The sequence below is a fragment of the Glycine max genome, chromosome 2 (genome assembly GCF_000004515.6).
Source record: "Glycine max cultivar Williams 82 chromosome 2, Glycine_max_v4.0, whole genome shotgun sequence".
Taxonomy (NCBI): Eukaryota; Viridiplantae; Streptophyta; class Magnoliopsida; order Fabales; family Fabaceae; genus Glycine; species Glycine max.
Window position 1 is genome coordinate 8,787,912 of NC_016089.4, and position 17,656 is coordinate 8,805,567.

Genomic DNA, 17,656 nt, shown 5'->3' on the forward strand with positions numbered 1-17,656 from the left:
TGAGTACTTCGCAAGATTATATATGGAAACATATTTTTGATATATTCTATAATTAATATATTGTGAATATCATCAACTAAAACAATGAAATTCATATAATTTAATAATAAGTCTTCAATTTGAACAGTTATTAAGCCTTATTCTCTACATTATAGATTAGATGGATGAATTCAGATTTGTCCTTATCATTCCGACCAAATCCTGTAATCTCCATATACACATATCTCTCCTCTATTATAAAATATTACATTATTATATGTAGATGTTACATTTAATAAATACATTTTTTTATAATTACAGCAATAAAATTTAAATTTAGAGTTTCATACAAACTATCAAAACTTATCATCACCGGACTTAGAGAGTTAATTGAGAAGCAAATTTATCCGAAAAAGTTCACATAAATTTATTCATCTTTTTTTTATTATCAATAAAGCATTGATTCAAATAATATTAAACTCAATTTTCTTAAATGATTATATATATATATATATATATATATATATATATATATATATATATATATATATATAATTTTTCTAACTCATCAATTATTCAAAAAGTAAAACGTCATTATTATTGGAATGACTTTTTAATTAGCTCAATTACCAAGGTGTAGTTTATGTATTGTTTGACAACTTTTACATAATAATCCTTAGTTTTAAGATCAAAGCTAACGATTATTTACGACCATAATTGAATGTATATGATAATTTGATGATAAACTATTAAATAGTCTAAGATCATCACCAGTTTATCATTTTCACAGATGTTTATGTAACATGTATTTATGTTTTTTAATTTAAAAAATCAATAACATTTAATTATATGTCATATAAAAATCAATCAAAACTATAAATTAGATGGTAGTTTTAGACCACATAATAATTTCTCATGTTTCACTTAGTAAATTGACAACCCTCCTATTGTGCTATTGTGAACAGAGTGTTTGAATATCATATTGCTTTTCCACTTTAATTATTTAAAAAAATTTAATTTCAGTACACTATATTAAAAAAATTAAGCTACTAATGAGAAATTATCTCACATAACTTTTAAATTAATTATTACAAAAATTAATAATTTAAGATACATGGTAATTCATAATTACTCATAAGAAGAATGATAATTCATAATAATTACATTATTCATATATTTAAACTAAACTCTTTAAAAATATTCCAAAGATTATACCTGAATCAATCCAAATATAGCATAAGTTTGACATTTTTAATGCTAGTTGAGTAATTATGCTACGTGAGTGGCGATCCACCTCCAATTTTGATACTCTTAATTGATATTTAGCCACTCCGTAAAGCACAAATCAAGTCAATGTTATGAGACAATACCAAGAATATTTTATGGTAACCAAAACTACAAGTATGGTTGATGTTGGTTGGTATTTGGCTATGAAATAACCACATCATTATGTCACTATAAAGTAATCTCCAAATCCCTTCTAAATTCTAATACATTTAATTTGGCTCATGTGTTTAATAATTGCATACTAAAATTTAAAGCACTCAAGGCAGCAAAGACATATTAATGTACGTAAAATAGCATATTCGTCCAATTTGGACACTATTTGAAATGAAACTTACACAGTCCTGCTTTCTTGGATCTTGGACCCAAAACATTGTCCACAAACAAATGAGTTTTTTCTATCTTTCATGTGATTATTTTAGAGTTTAATATCTATGCACAAAATAATTTTATAATTATTTAATCATAAATTACTATTTAAATTATTTTAAAATTCAACAAATTTATTATACATAATAAATTATGATTGAATGACTGGATTTTTATACTATAAGTATATAACCTTTTTTTTTCCTCTTATTTTATCTATATATATGAACCTCGTTACCTATCTTTGTTTAAGTCCCCAAGTCATATATTTTTTTATATATTCATACAAACACAAGCCTGTATTGGTTAAGCCCTTTTAGAGGTCTTGTTTAATTAATCTTTCAGGTATCACTATGGAGACACAACAATTTGATGATGACACTTTCTATGCTGAGATTAAGAGGCAGATTCTGCAATTGACATCTGAAGATGATGAATTATTAGAAAGAAAAAGTTTCAACCAAGCTGCTATTATTGGTGATGATGGTTCAACAAGGTTAGCTTATAAAAGTACATCACCACTTGCAAACGAATTTTGCTCATGGGAAACACATAGCTCAGGTTCACCTGAATGGCTTGTGAATTTGAGGAAGAGTGGAAGAGGCACTGGGGTGTTCATTCCCCAAGTTGTGACTGGTAAAAAACACCAGAGACCAGGTACAAATTCCTTGTGTGTTTCTATCTTTCAATTCTTTTTTTTTATCCGTAGGAATTAAACATAATATCAAGAAATTCACAATACTCACGCTAGTTCAACCAACTGAACTAGACCCCTTGTTAATCTTTCAATTCTTTTAAGACCAAACTAAAAGAAAGTAGTTTTAGCTCATATGAGTACTTTTTGAAATTTTGCAGGAACAATGAATAGCAGAAAACAAATATATAGGCCAGTGGCCAATAAGTATTGAAGAAACTACCATTTCTAAGTTTGTGTTCAGTAGAAATTGAAGATTATTTGAATAATTTAGAGAAGGGTCAAATTGCAAGTGGAAAGATGGGAAGCAGCTGAAATTTTTTTATACCAGATCCTCAATTTAAGAGGCACTATGTACAGAATTTACAATAAAGTTGCCTAAAGTCTTGTGAACTTGTTTAATGCATGTTTTATTCTTTTTACATCATTTGCATTTAGACGACATAAGAAATAAATAAATAATAAATAAAACCTAATTTATATCTTCCCAGTAAGTTCTCAAATCAAACTTTTTGTTATTTTTAACATCAAATGACCGTAACTAAAAACATGCTTTAAAATGTACTAATTAATCAGAACTTAATGATGAAGTAATAGCCTTGACTTAAGTTTTATTTATAAAAAAAAAGCAAAATATTGGGACTCATCTTCCGAATATCACGTAACCATATCATATGTTGGGCATGATAGCAAATGGGAGTGGTTGATCTATCAATAAAGCCATGTTTTTATTCTTTGTACAAAGAGAGAAATAATCATGCTTTTATGCAATGCTACCTGATTGTTGATATTGATATGCATTCACGCCTGAATCTCAACTTTGAGATGTAACACTTACACATTAATAGCCACATAAATATGCTAAGTTGCTAACAATATACAGAACATTCCAACTGATAAAAACTTACGCAGAAACTTTCATGCCATCAATCTATCATAAAAGAAAATTAGATTAGTAGCTACCAGTAACAAGGTTTCGTCACAGTATAATCGATTATTATCAACACTGTATTTGGTGGCAGCAACCTATGACTGAGTTACTATTAGAATTTAGAACAGAAATGGCCAATTAGTTTGGAGCCAACATAGGAACTCCTGTAGTAGGATGCACTAGAGCAAGGTCCAGTCCCTACTCTCTAGGGCGCGCCAACCATAACGAACTAAGCGCTCTTAGTCTTGAAATGTAATCGTTTTGGACAAGGAGGGCTCGAGCGGTTTGGCGCGTTGTCAAGATTCGTTGCAGCTGTTCAAGAGTTTCTTGCTTCAAGAGGTCGGCCTAAGAACATAAAACATATATACTCAGAACAATATTCATATAAACTTGTAATGGTGGGCATGGTAGTGGTGAATGTTTTGTTAATGAAATTGAAAGGTGTTGGAATACAAGTATGAAGTAAAATCTCATATCTCAGATGAATGAAAAGATTAAACATCATATAAATAAAAAAAGAATAATAAATTTAAGCATTAAGATTCACTCCTTTCTTCCGTCCCGTTGATATAGACTTAAATATGTTTTAAGTCTAATAAATTAATGAACTTTATTTTGGGTCTCAAATATTTTTTTTATTGTCTCAAATCTCTGATAAAACTAAAAAAAATTGATCCTTATTCTTTGGTTTTAGTTATTCTAATATATATATATTGGAAGGACTAACCAAAATAAAAAGGAAAAAAAAAGAATTTTATTTTATTAGGAACTCAAGACAAAAAAAAAATTATTAGGAACCCAAAACAAAACTCATTAATTTATCAGGGACCCAAATATATTTAAATCATATTAAAGGCTTAATTATATTTTTATTCTACCTTTTTAATTTGACGAATTTTATTTTCAACTTTTTAATTTGGCACATTTATACCAAACTTTTAAGAAATTTACAAATTTTACCTAATCATTTATTTATTAATAAATATAAAAATTAGGTGTAAAATTTGTCAAAAAATTAAAAGTTGAAGATAAAAAGTACAATTATGTTAAGAGTAAAATAACATAGGATAAAACCCACAAATTTCTTAAAAGTTAGAGATAAAATATACCAAATTAATTTGTTGAAAGTGAAATTCGCCAAAAATTAAATAATTAAAAGTAAAAGTACAATTATGCCTATATTAAAAACATAAAAAAAATCAATATTTTTTGTCATTTAGTAAATAGGACTAGTAGAGAAAACTTGAAAAGAGTATTTAGAAATTCTAATTGAATTTAGCTTCCCAAAGTGATTTTACATCATACCTTGTGAAGAAAACTCCCCAAAACAGCAAGCTTGCCCATTGCAAGAGCCATTTGACCCATGTAATCAGCAACATTTCCACTACCATTGGGTCCTAGGGAAGTAGAGGAAAGTATTTCTACAAGAGATTGTTGCAATGCTTCCATGCCTTGATTTAAAGCATCCTCAGCCTGCTGGGAAGACTGTTGTAGATTACAAATTCCCATCAACTGCTGATCTGTTAATGGCTCAAGGTGGTTCTTGATGATCTGAAACCCAAAATACAAGAAACGAGTCAAAAACAAACAAATTATGTACACAAGTGAAGTTAATTACTATCATTTTAGAATGTGGATTTGACCTAACTCGACCCCAAAAATTAGATTATAAGGTGAGAGTTACACCTCACTTATATGCTCTGTCTTGATCTTATCTCTTCTCAATATAGGACTTGGATTTCTTTCAATATACCTCTTCACATTTAGCACCTTTTGGATTTGATGCGTGAATAACACGACGAGTGACCCTTTGAATGAATCTGGGATAGATTCTGGTATCATTTTATCCATGCATCAAACCCAAAAAGTGTTGAATGTGAAGAGATGTATTGAAAAAAACACAAGTCCCACATTAACTAGAAATAAAACCAAGATAAAATATACAATTAAGGTACAATCCTCACCTCATGAGTTAATTTTTAAAATTGAGTTAAATCCAAACCTACATTCTAAAATAACAATGAAAGTACTTAATTGGTCAATTTTACCTTGAGAAGTTCAGACGAACGTAATCCACCAAGCCACATAAAACATCTTTCCACAGGTGTCTTCCACATCCCATTATGTATGTGTAATACATCAGCCTTTGCACCAATGCTCTTTAGCCTAAATAATTCATTGTAATGTGCCATAACACTATCAACCAGAATATGTAAGTCACTATCACTCATTTGAGAATTTATAGCTGTTCTTAGATCGTTGAGAAGACGTTGATGCTCATCAACCCAGTGAGCATAATCTATGTCAAATGCTAAGGCACCTGAAAGATTCAATAAATATTATTACTTAAAGGACCGACCCAACAAGAATGTGAGGTCTAAAGCAAAAAAAAAAAAAAAAACATTTTTTTTACTTTAAAAAAAAAGTGATATGCGAAGACTTTTAGTCAAGATGTGTGACTTTTTTTACTTTAAAAACTAATAGCGAATGTTGGTAGGCTCCTATGATAAAGTAAATTTTTACAGATTTCACTTTACACAACATGACACATTTGAACCTCTGCTCATTTGCACGTTCATTATGAAATCTTAGGTTCACAAATAGGAACAATCTATGTTATTTTGGCCAATAGAAATGGTAAGTAGCCGAAAGTATTTATACCCCAACCACACCAAAACCATAGTATCAAACAACATATTATCTATGTATGAATACACAAGAAGTAAGTGTAACAAAACCAAGAACTTAGCCAGACAACCAGTGTGATAAAAAATACTTATAATTGGTATGTTAGATAAGTCAAATGATTTATAACATCGACATCAACCCATAGTTCATCCTTATCACATGGACCATCATGTAAGAACTTTAACAAAATTAGTATACTTCATACATCTAATGCAATTTGGGAACCAATTTCCCTTATTAGCACTATAAATCTGTGATAACAATTAGCATAACTGCATAAGGCTGTTGATATTTGAAGCTGTCGCAAGATTTCATGTTTGAATTTCACCGAGTTCACATGAATTTCCATTGAAGTTGTAAATGCATTATTTCTATGATTTTTGCATTTGGATTGAAGATGTGTTCGTATATTTGTCTACTAAAATTTCAAGAGAACGCAAGAGCTGTTCAGTTATATATTGATGTAACATGTTTCTTGCTGCTAAAGGAAATAATTCTCTAGAAAAGTCTAAGTACCATTTCCAACAGCCAAATGACCTTGATCCCCTGGAGTCGCAATAAATATACCCTGCATTGAAATAGAAACCTATTTAGATAATAAAATCAAATTATCTTCGATTATCAACCGGAAATCTTGAACTCGTTATACCTGCTGACGTGCTCGTTGAAGTTCTTGCTCTAAATGCACAAGCTTGACTCGGCTGCTCTCCAACTGTTGTACATATGCCTATTTAAAACCAAAAAACCTAAAGATGAATCAAATGTGTTCCACTTAAAATCTTGAACCCACTAAATTAAACCTTAGATAATTTGGGTTAAATATGTTTAAGATGCCTGCTAAATGATTGAATTTTATTCCTGAATTCATGATATATAAAAACTTTTGTTTTGAATCTTAGTCGATAATTAAGTGATGACGTGACATCATCACAACCATTAATAATATTAAGAAGATCAATTTGTAAGATAATATTTTATCACTTAATTGATAATAGGAACTGAAACAAAAATTTTAATATATCAACAATTCAATAATAATTTTTTTTTATTAGTAATCCAAAATAAAATTTGATCAATTAATAGGGACCTTAAACATATTTAAGCTAGATAATTTTCATAAGAAATTTATGTGATTTTATTACTTGTACCATTCTATCATGGTTTTCTACATTGTACACATATCTTCAAAGTAGTCAATGAATTGGCAACTCTATTCATCAACCATAGATAAAGATACTAATGGAAAGGGGTACGGATTGGCTTAACAAAAAGATCTCATTTATTGTTTCCCACATATCAAGGTATAAAATGAGATCAATCCAATTTTTAATACTTTGAAGCAATTACCTTTTTCCTTAACCGACTTTTCCTTGCAGCCTCCCGATTCTGAGCCAGTCTACGAAGGGTCTAGAAAAGGGCATCCAAACAAACAACGCATCAGTAATGAAACACAAACCAGTAGCTACAAGTTGTAAGAAAACACAACCTTTTGATCTCCAGGTTTCACCTTTGTCGCATCCTTGGAGTGCACAACCATTCGTGTCCCATTCTTGACTCTATTGCACTAATACAAGGATAAAAAACACTATCAGAGATCATCAAGATTCACTTATTCATCCAAAACTATTAACGGATGCAAGGAGATATAAGGTTGATTGGGTGGTTAAGAATAAAATAAATGAGAGAAAGGTTGCTGGTTAGACTCCTCCTCTTAATAAAAAACTAACAAATTAATAATTAACATTTACCCATAAAAAAAAAAACTTATTCATCCAAAACATAAATCTGCTGCAATAAAAATTAAAAATATATTTCTATTAGCCTGTTTGTTTTCAGGTTCAATAGGCTCAAACATGTATACAAGCACTCTTGCTCCAATCCATGGAAGCAAGAATTTCTTGCTTCTCAAACACTGATTTGGAACGCACATGCACTTGATCTAACGTGTATACAAAGATTAACACACCCTATCATTTATTTAAACTTCATGATTGAACCCAAAGCCACTTCTAAAGAAAGTATTATTCAATTCCAGTAGAAGAGTTTAGTCCCTATAAAAATGTTTCATCCATGTGTTGTCCCAAAAAACAACAAAATCACGTGCTTTTAGTGTCTAGCAAAACTGAATAAGACTCTTGGTAGGACTAAAACCAAAATCCCTGATATTTTTTTTCAGGAAAAACAGTTATAAACAAAGTATTGAACAAAAATTCTCACTAAAAATATTTTAAATTATGCTCCGATCCACACCACCCCAACTAAAAAAAAAAAACAAAGTGCAAATCAATTAATGAAATATACTTGTATGTCCAAAACATTCAACACATGATTGAGAAAGACCACTTACTTGGATTATATCATCAGTGTCAATATCTGTGGAGGTATGATCAGTCTGTTGGCTATTATCAGCTAGGCCTGAATCATCCCAATTCTCAACTTGACCATTCCCCAAAGGCAAGGCTGCCGTAGTCACTCCTTTGTGATACATCAGTTGCTGCCCTGTATCCATGCACCCTCGCACACTTGTACCAATCTCCGCAGACCCAACATTCTACACAAACACAACATTTAAAACCCAAAAATTTCAATCACACAAGACCCTCACAAAACAAAACTCATCTACCATGTTCCTACAACAATGGAAAAGAGTAAGAAGAAGAAAAACCACCGTGCTCAATGTGTTCAATGTCCCATACTGTATGTTACTACCACCAACAACATTGTTCGACTTCACACTAAACATAGAACCTGCAAAAGAGTACAAAATTGAAATCATTCACACCATAACAAACACACACACACAAACGATGCATGTCATGTAAAAACTTCAAAAATATTGGTAACCATGTAATCTCATGATGTGATTACTTCACTTAAATTTATACTTAACATGTATTTAGAAAGAAAAATAATAATCGCTTGTTATTTCAAAAGCTCTCTCATAAAGTTATAAAAATAAATTAGACTTAAATATATTTGACATCATGATATATACCCAATTTGTGTCCTTCATAAATTTTTTCATTGTTATGGGTCAATCGTATATTAAAAGTTCTTCCAATATCTATTAGCGATTGAAATGGTATCATGTCATCTCTTAACTGAAGATAACGACATAATTTATCATAATTTATGAAGAACTCAAAATGAAAATCAGAGTATATATCAAAGACCCAAAAGTTATTTAAGCCAAAAATTTATTATCATATTAAAATAAAACACTAAACCATTCACTTTGTTTATACGGTGCAACCATATATAATAGTGAGAGTGGGTTACTTGAGCTTAAATCCGCAGCATCTTCATGATGAAAAACACTAGAGGAATGGTGAAGCTCCCCAAGATCAGAGAATCGCGTTGTGTTTCGGTTAGGGTCGTTTCCCCTGTTTCAAAACAGAGACACTCTGTTTCAGCAAAAAAAAAAAAAAAAAATTCCCTAACACCAAAACACGGCATAACTTCGTTGCACACAAAGAGATACCAAAAAGAATAATAAAAAAAAGAAATAAACAAACAAAAGGGTGACCAGAAAAGTTACGTAACATACCTAAGCAAGAAGGAAGAGTGACAATAGAGTTGTTGTTGTGAACTTGGCTGTTGTGCTGTCTTGAAGCCTTGCATATTTTTCATCAAACTAGTGCAAACCAAAACCAAAGTGTTTAGTTTCACTCGTTACAAAAGCAGCAGCAGCATCATGACTATGAAGTTCTGTATGTTGTTGTGTTGAGACAGAAGAAGAATATAGGAACAAGAACAAGGTAGTGTGAGAAGGTAAGAAGATCCTGCTGTGTCTTTAAGAAGAGAATGGCATGTTGGTACTTTTGTTTTATTTATTTATATTATTTATATATTTATATTATTATTTGAGGTAGTAGGGTGTTTATTATTATTATTGCTATCTGACTTGGGATTTTATTTTTCCAATGCCTCTGAGACACAGTCACACACTGTTCAATGACCATCTCAATCTCTTCCCCATTAGACGTCTCCTTCGTGCCTTTTTATTCCTAGTCCTATATAGTTCCTACCTACGTGACATGGTGTTGTGTTGTGCTGTTTTTTTCATGTAATAAAGGTGGTGATTATTCCTAAGTAGTAGTTTGGCCACTCACCAAAGGGGCATTAAAATTTAGAAATGTAAAAGAAGAGGGGTTAAAGCTAGTGGACACATTCACCTACACAGTGCTTTTGTTAGCAAAAGAGAATAATAACGGTGAACAGTGATGTGTGAATTCGTATAAAAAAGTGGCCAGATTCGAATTTGTGAGACATAACTTGCAATGTAACTTATATCCCTTACTCCACTACGGCTTAAAATAACAAGAGAAAAAAAAGTTTAAAATTAAAATTTAAAACAAAAACTTTTTATTTTAAAAGTCAACTTTTTATTGTCCATCACCAATTATAAGATTGATTTGGTTATAAAAAAAGAAAGAAGCTGTAGATTGAAGTCCCTTCACTAATAACTAACCAACTAATATTTATCCATAAAAAAATTATTAGGTTACCTATGTAAGCAAATTAAAAAAAATGTTCTGTCTTTCAAAAAAAATTCTCATGCAAGTATATACTTCAAAAAATTCTTCTCATCCAAGTATTAAGTGTACCAATTTTTTTCTTAATTTTACATGGAATGATGTTGATGTGGGAGATAAGGTGCTCGGTTGTTTTGAAGTTGGAATGTCTTTCAAGCGAAAGTCTTTTTATCTACGAGTATTCAATGATAATAATAAAGTACTTGCACTACCATTACCTCACATTAATATGCAATAACCTAACTTCCACATCCTATGAATTAATACTTGTCTAAGTCAATCACTTGGTTGCACTGTCAACTCTAATACAACTTGTCAGGGAATACAAGGGGTTGTGTAAAAAAAAAAAGGAATACAAGGAATAAAACACATAAAAGATATACATCCATATGCCATGAGTGAACCACACAACTAACTCAACACCTCATCCAATCCAAAACCTAAAGGCATAAGGTATATAAGTCATTGTGATTTATATGTTGTTCAACATGTTCATTCCTATCTAATATGGAACTTACTTATACTCCAATAATCTATCTCTCAAGTGTAGTGGCGGATACAAAAAAAAATTTTATTGGGCAAAAACAATAATTTATAATATTTTTACAGACAAGAAATATTATAATTTTTTACAAAAGACATAATCTCATGCCAAACAAAAAACCAAAACATCTAAACTTCTACAAATTATAAATGTCTTCAATGCATTTTTATATTAGGTAATAGAAAAATTAGACAAACTAGAAATAGTTGGGGAAAAAAAAGGTTAAGCGGGTAAAGTTAGAACCAATTTATTTTTCTGAGTAAAATTAGTACTATTTTTTTATCTTTTATAATTTTTAGATTCATTTCTTAAAATAATTATTTTATGGGGACAACACTTATTTTTTTATGGCAACAAAAAATTATTACTTGACATATTAAGTAAAAAAAGACGAAATTGAAAATTTGATCCCCCTAGTTGTCTCCTATTTTGATTTTGGTTCTCTTTAAAATTATTCATGCATTTAGTCCTTCTTTTATATCCAATCACGCAATCTTGGTCCTCCAGCCCAGATTTGGACATTGATCGTTAGCAACTTACGTCAACTGACACGTGTCAACTTTTGAGGAGTTCATCAAAGGGTGCACGATTTTTAGCTGAGTGTGGTAAATTTTATTTTACAGTAACCCTAAAACCTAATCAAAATACCTAAAACCCTCGTATCACAAAATCCCTAAAATGTTCTGCGGCCAGTGGCAACCACCAAGCTTATGCATTCTTTGAGGTAACCCCTAAGTTGTCGCATGATTTCATGGGCAATTGCAACCCCTTAAGGTTGTTGCTTGTTCGTCGTTGCCTGATTCTTTTCTTCGAGGAAAATCGCTAACCTTATGGGTTATGGAAATCCCAAACCCGTAAGCTTTTTGCCTCATCGTCATCGCCTAGTTGGTTTTTAGAAGCAAGAGTGTCGTCCTGTTTGGGTGTCGGAGGTGGTGGTTGAAAAACGTGGTTGTCGCCTGAAGCACGTCGTCGTCGGCACTGTTCCCATGGAAAGGAGTTCCTCGCCGTACACCTCAGAGTCCTGAAGTCGCGTGATGTGTTTGTGTAACATAGAGGCTCCACTGGTGACATCGTGGACTAAGGATAATCCAGGGATGCATTTTTATTGTTGTGGTCTATACAAGGTAAGGAATAATGTATATCATGGGTTATGCTATGGTTTATTTGTTGATTATTTTTGTTTATTTTGGGCACATAGGTTATAGGTAGGAAAAGGTGTAATTATTTTGAGTGGCATGATCCAATTGTGAATAGTCGTTAGAAGAGGATCATTGTAGCATTGATGAAGAAGGTTGACGAATTAAACTTGAGGGAAAAGGATTTGCAAACCAAGATCAGTGAAATGAAGATGAAGGGAAAAATTTTAGGAATTGGATTGGTTTTTTCTTGGGTCTATGTTTGCTAGCTGGTGTTTTAATTATGTTGCAAGGGAATGTGATATATTGGTGATAATTTGGTTGTTAGTGTTTTGATTATGTAATGGTTTAGGAAGAATTTGGTTGTTAGTGTTTTGTTTATGTAATGGTATAATTTGAAAGTAATGGTGATAAGTTGGTTTTTTGTACTATTCCCATTGTAATTATTGAATTATGTTAATGAAAGAAGATTTCGTTGGTTTTCAACTTTGGTATTGATTTAGTATTCAACTTTGAAATTTGTTTTCACTGAAATTGGACAAATTGTGTTTCGTTAGTGGTTTATGCAGTTGGTTTTTTGTACAAATGGTGATAAGTAGCAAGTTCCAAAAGCCTAATTGGACAAATGGTGATAAGTTGGTTTTTTGTACTCTGCCCACTCGTTAGTGGTTTGTTTTCACTAGAAAGTAGATTTAACTTGAGTTTTAAGAACAAAATAGAGACTGAAATCTGTACTAAACAAAGTAGTAACTTGAACTAAACAACAAAACATAATTACACAAGAGTGCATTACATAGGAAACATTTGATTGTTTCCATCTTTACCTACTGCAAACAACAATTAGCCACCATATTCTCCTTTCAGAAAGTAGCCATCCAATCCTATCAAAGGCCTGCAAGTGGTTGCAAATGCACTCTTACAAGTCTCCAGCCATACATAGATACGTTCAAACACAGGACCATGAGGAGTTAAGTCACATTTGATCTTCAGAGGGTTGTTCTTGTTTTTTTCTATTATCTCAGCAACATAACTTCTCAAATGTTTATACTGATCTCTGGTTGCACCTTCAATTTTTTCCATTGCCCTAACCTTTGCTATGTATGCCTGATCCATAGTCAAGATGAATCCCCATTTTTCTACAGCATAAGCAATTAAGGCTTTTAGCTTCATGTCGGGAGTATGCATTAATAAAGACATCAACCTTTTTGCCACCTAGTCAAGTGTAGCCTTACTATTTTTGGCAGTTCTAAAGTAACAACGATCATCTTTGAATGTCACTACCTGCCAATAACTCGCTTGAATGGACTTGTTGACCCATAACTAGAAGGGATAACCCTTTTATTTACAGATTGCAATGACTCTCTTGTTGTCATTTTTTTTAACCTTCATATTCTTCTTAGACATTATAGCAAAGGTTTTGATAGCCTCTAGAATTTGTTTCTTATTAATGAATTGCAACTCTACCTTAAACTTTACATCTTCATCATTTTCAGGCACCTTAAAATGAGGAAATCTAACTTTTGGAGGACCTTCATCGTCACTTTCATCTGGAGTATCCAACTCATCAGAGTATCCATCTTCATCATCAAAATCAGAATTTGTTAAGCCTACTTCATTAGTCTCAAATGTTGGGCGACTACTCCGACTAAATGTCTGAGGGTCCAACGATTTTGTCCAATCCCAGCTTTCTTCAAAGTCACTATCTAAAACTTCACTACAACCACTGGTATCATCATCATCTTCCTCAGCCTCAACATAATCCTCCATCACACCCTCAACAACAACCTCCATCTCACCTACAACACCAGCCTCATCTTCACCCTGCACCTGAACCTCCACCAAACCTTGTTCATCAACCTGAACCTCAACCAAAGGTTATCCATTAACCTGCCCCCCAGCCTCATCTTCACCCTCTACCACTGCTTCAGCCTCCACTCCATCAATTACATCAACCTCATCTCCCTTCACATTATTCGACTTTTTTTGCAGATTTGTCAAACACCTCCTGGTCCACATACACTTCAACCACATCAAAACCAAAAACATCTTCAGCCAATTGCAAAATATTAAAGTCACAATTAAGTGGCTTCAACCCTCTGCTGAGTGCTTTTTGGGGGTCCCTATACCATAAGCACTTGAATGATTTGTACCCAAGAGAGTTAATCAACTTCATGAAGTCAATATAGGACATAATATCCACATTCCAACCCCATTCTTCTTCAACGATCTGACCATTGATATGCACATTAAATGGCTTATAAATAAACATCCCACCATGGTGAATCTTTAACCTCACTGTTTGTTCTTCGGGGTGCCTGCAAAAAATTTATATTATTAACATAAGCAAATGGCTTTATTCAATTAAACCCATTGAAGATGTAAATTAAATAAATAAAAAATCATGAACGACAACAAAGCCCAAAAAATGAATAAAAATGACACCCACCAAAGGTTTTCACAAGAAAACAAAAACAAAAGCCAAAATTGGGACCACCACAAAAAAAAATCATCATTCATGTTTCCAAGTTAAACGATAACCAATGAAGGGTTGTTGATAAAAAAAATAAGCACGCACCTCGTGGAAGACAAAATTGGGACCACCCTACCAAAGAAGACATAAGGGACCACCACAACAACAAAAAAAAGCACCAAACACCCTGTGGACCCCATAACCTGAAAAAAAAATCACACTGGAAAACACTCTATGGACCACATCAACAAACATACCCCACAAAGGTCAACAATCCGTCATTATAATATAAAGAAAACTTCAATAAAATAACCTAACTTGCTTGCAAAGAAAAGGCACTTCCATCTCCCTATGACAATCAATAGCGACACCTCATGCACACGAACACCACCGTCAACAATCAACAACAAGCCCTCACGCACACGAGATTGCCTTAGGGTTCGCAGTTCCAATTTGGGATTTTTAGAGAGAATATATAGAAGAATTTACGATATTACCATTCAAGGCTTGGGGTAAAAATGTTATTGGGTTAAAAATCATGCACCCTTTGACAGACTCTTCAAAAGTTGACACGTGTCAGTCAACGTAAGTTGCTAACGGTCAACATCCAAATCTGGGCTGGGAGACCAAGATTGCATAATTGGATATAAAAGGAGGACTAAATGCGTGAATAATTTTAAAGAGGGGCCAAAATCAAAATTGGAGACATGTAGGAGGACCAATTTTGCAATTTTGCCTAAAAAAATTACTTTGTGTGGGCAATTGCCCCCATTGCCTCCTCTGTGGATTCATTGGTGTCAAGTGTGAGTCTCTTTCACATGGTATGTTTTCCTTAAGCAAAAGCTTTTCTATCCATGAGTATTCAATGGACCATGTCATTTTTAGCTAACATCAATAGGACATATTGCCTGACCTCCACATCACTAAAAGAAATACTTTTAATACAAGGGATTTTCATACACGGATCTACCATTAATTTTACTATTACTCAATAGTCATTGAAGTCAATCACTAGGGTGAAACATCAACTTTGATGATGTTAGGCCTATTGGCCCTTCTTCTTAATAAAGCATCGTCATTATCAAAAAAAGGTTGAAACATTGACTTTGATATCACTTATTATGGAATACTATGGGATAAAACACTGAGAGATCTTCATTGATGAACCACAAAAAAATCACACAAGTGAACTTGACACCATAAGTCTATTAAAAAACCTTAAGGTATTAGGTACATGAGTCTTTGTCACTTATATGTTGCTCAACATGCACTGATTTATCTAATATTACAAGACCATTTACTCACTCTTCAATCCAACAAGAATTATTTTAATGAAATTGATATTGAATTATTCAATGTAACTAAAATGTGTGTTCAAATTGATTCCAGGAACAATTTTTACAATAAAACTTGTTTATGATATAATAAAATAAACCTTAATTCAAAAGAAAACAAGCCTAAAATCTTATAGCATGTTTATTTTTCTGCTCGAAACTCTTGAACATATGTTTGACTCAAAGAAATATGTTATTTCCTATTAGTCTATAATCATAGGAATTTTTTATGCTTGAAAATTAAATACATCATTAATTGTTCAATTACTTTTGTACTTTGTTGGGTAAATATATTTGTTAACAATTAACAAAGTAGTTTGAAAAGACTATTTGGAAAGTATTAAGATAATTAAATCCTCAATATGTATAATTTTTTGTGTTCTGTTTGTTTTTCTACATTTTGATATGATTTGAGTCATAATATGTATAGTGCGTGAATTGAGGGGAGCCTCCTCACTTAATTAAAATGAAACAAAACTAATTCACACTCCTATGGGGAGTTATAAATTAAAACACCCAGAATGGTAGTGTCATCTTTCAATGTGCTCTTAAAGATTTGTCATCATAAAAAAATGGAAGATTTTTTAATCCATATCCCTAGTTTTCATCATGACAAATAATTCGTTAAGCAAATTGATAGGATAATGGGTTTAAGAGATTACTACGATTTTGTTCAAGTGTTTCGGTGATAAAATTATTAAAGAACAAATATGTTCATTTTGAGATACTCAAAATGATTCTAAAAAAGTTTGCTCATAAGAATTCAATGATAAAACTATTAGTATGTTGTAAATTCAAAAAAAATCTTGAAGCCCATCATAACATGATGAATATTTCATCCCTCTAAGTACTCATCCATGACATTGTAGTAAACAACAAGGTCTCAAATCAAAGACTACATAGAGAGCGTCAAGCATTAGAATGAAGCTAACACATGGTCTTCATTAGAATGATTAAGAGCATGACTTTGAAGACTGAACTTCAGAATGGAGTTCAGAATGACTACCTCAGAATGATTTTCAAGGAACAACATCAAATCTTCCATATGATATCACACATACAGAGGGCACATGAGAAGGTTGAAGTTGGAAAGAATTTCAATGTTTGAAGGCACTTCAATATGCTAAGTGCATTAGTTAATGCAAGACTAAAGAAAGAAAGATTTGTCCATAAGAAGCATCAGAATAGAAGACTGGAGATACGGCATAGTCTGACCTTGGACATAACACTAATAGACCAACAATTGAATTTTCACTTAATGTTTATAAAACAATCTAGTTCAGAATGCTTGGAGTTGTGAAGAAGCATTAATTTTGATGAAGTTGTGCTACTTCAGAATGGAATATCAGATTGAACTTCATCAACAAAATTTATCAAGTATGAATTCTTTCTCAACAAACATCATAATCGTTATTATGATGATACTTCAGAATGCTCATAAGAAAGGTTCCTCGAAATAGGAACCTCATAATGACTACCTTAGAATGGCTCTACAAGTTGTCACTTCATAAGAACTATCAGGTGTACCTACTTGCTCCAAAAGATTTTGAATTGAGTGGAGCCCACTTCAACTGTCTTCTTGGGAGCTTTATGAGGTTTTTTTTAGGGGCATCTTCAAGAAGTTTAAGCATTCCAAAAAATAACAACTTGAGCAAAAATCTCTCAATGATAAATCTCAATTTTTTGCTACAA

General features: G+C 32.1%; 2 protein-coding genes across 3 annotated transcripts; one reads left to right on the forward strand and one right to left on the reverse strand.

Moving 5' to 3' along the window:
- The first annotated feature begins 1,880 nt into the window (after positions 1–1,880).
- LOC106797816 (uncharacterized) lies at positions 1,881–2,726 on the forward strand. The gene is made up of 2 exons (XM_014772977.3): positions 1,881–2,289; positions 2,488–2,726. The coding sequence occupies exons 1-2, from the start codon at positions 1,986–1,988 to the stop codon at positions 2,538–2,540; spliced, it is 357 nt and encodes a 118-aa protein (XP_014628463.1). The 5' UTR covers positions 1,881–1,985; the 3' UTR covers positions 2,541–2,726.
- Positions 2,727–3,167: 441 nt separating this feature from the next.
- On the reverse strand, positions 3,168–9,921 carry TGA02 (bZIP transcription factor 2). Of its 2 annotated transcripts, none has more exons than XM_006574815.4 (11): positions 9,493–9,921; positions 9,225–9,328; positions 8,614–8,693; positions 8,293–8,496; positions 7,453–7,509; positions 7,293–7,352; positions 6,595–6,672; positions 6,462–6,513; positions 5,306–5,577; positions 4,563–4,808; positions 3,168–3,602 (listed from the first exon to the last, which is right to left on the reverse strand). In XM_006574815.4, exons 1-11 carry the CDS (start codon positions 9,573–9,575, stop codon positions 3,456–3,458), a joined length of 1,383 nt encoding a protein of 460 aa, XP_006574878.1. In that variant the 5' UTR covers positions 9,576–9,921; the 3' UTR covers positions 3,168–3,455. The 2 variants fall into 2 exon arrangements, with proteins under 2 accessions (XP_006574878.1, XP_006574877.1); XM_006574814.4 differs by having other exon boundaries at positions 7,432–7,509; positions 9,493–9,912.
- Positions 9,922–17,656: the final 7,735 nt, after the last annotated feature.

Excerpts from the sequence above, each read along its gene's own strand:
- LOC106797816 (XM_014772977.3), top strand. The coding sequence starts at position 1,986 with ATGGAGACACAACAATTTGATGATGACACTTTCTATGCTGAGATTAAG. Across the intron at positions 2,290-2,487 it reads TAAAAAACACCAGAGACCAG|GAACAATGAATAGCAGAAAA; the intron begins GTACAAATTCCT and ends GAAATTTTGCAG.
- TGA02 (XM_006574814.4), bottom strand. The coding sequence starts at position 9,575 with ATGAAAAATATGCAAGGCTTCAAGACAGCACAACAGCCAAGTTCACAA. Across the intron at positions 8,497-8,613 it reads CATTGAACACATTGAGCACG|AATGTTGGGTCTGCGGAGAT; the intron begins GTGGTTTTTCTT and ends GTGTTTGTGTAG. Across the intron at positions 4,809-5,305 it reads GTTCGTCTGAACTTCTCAAG|ATCATCAAGAACCACCTTGA; the intron begins GTAAAATTGACC and ends TTTGGGTTTCAG.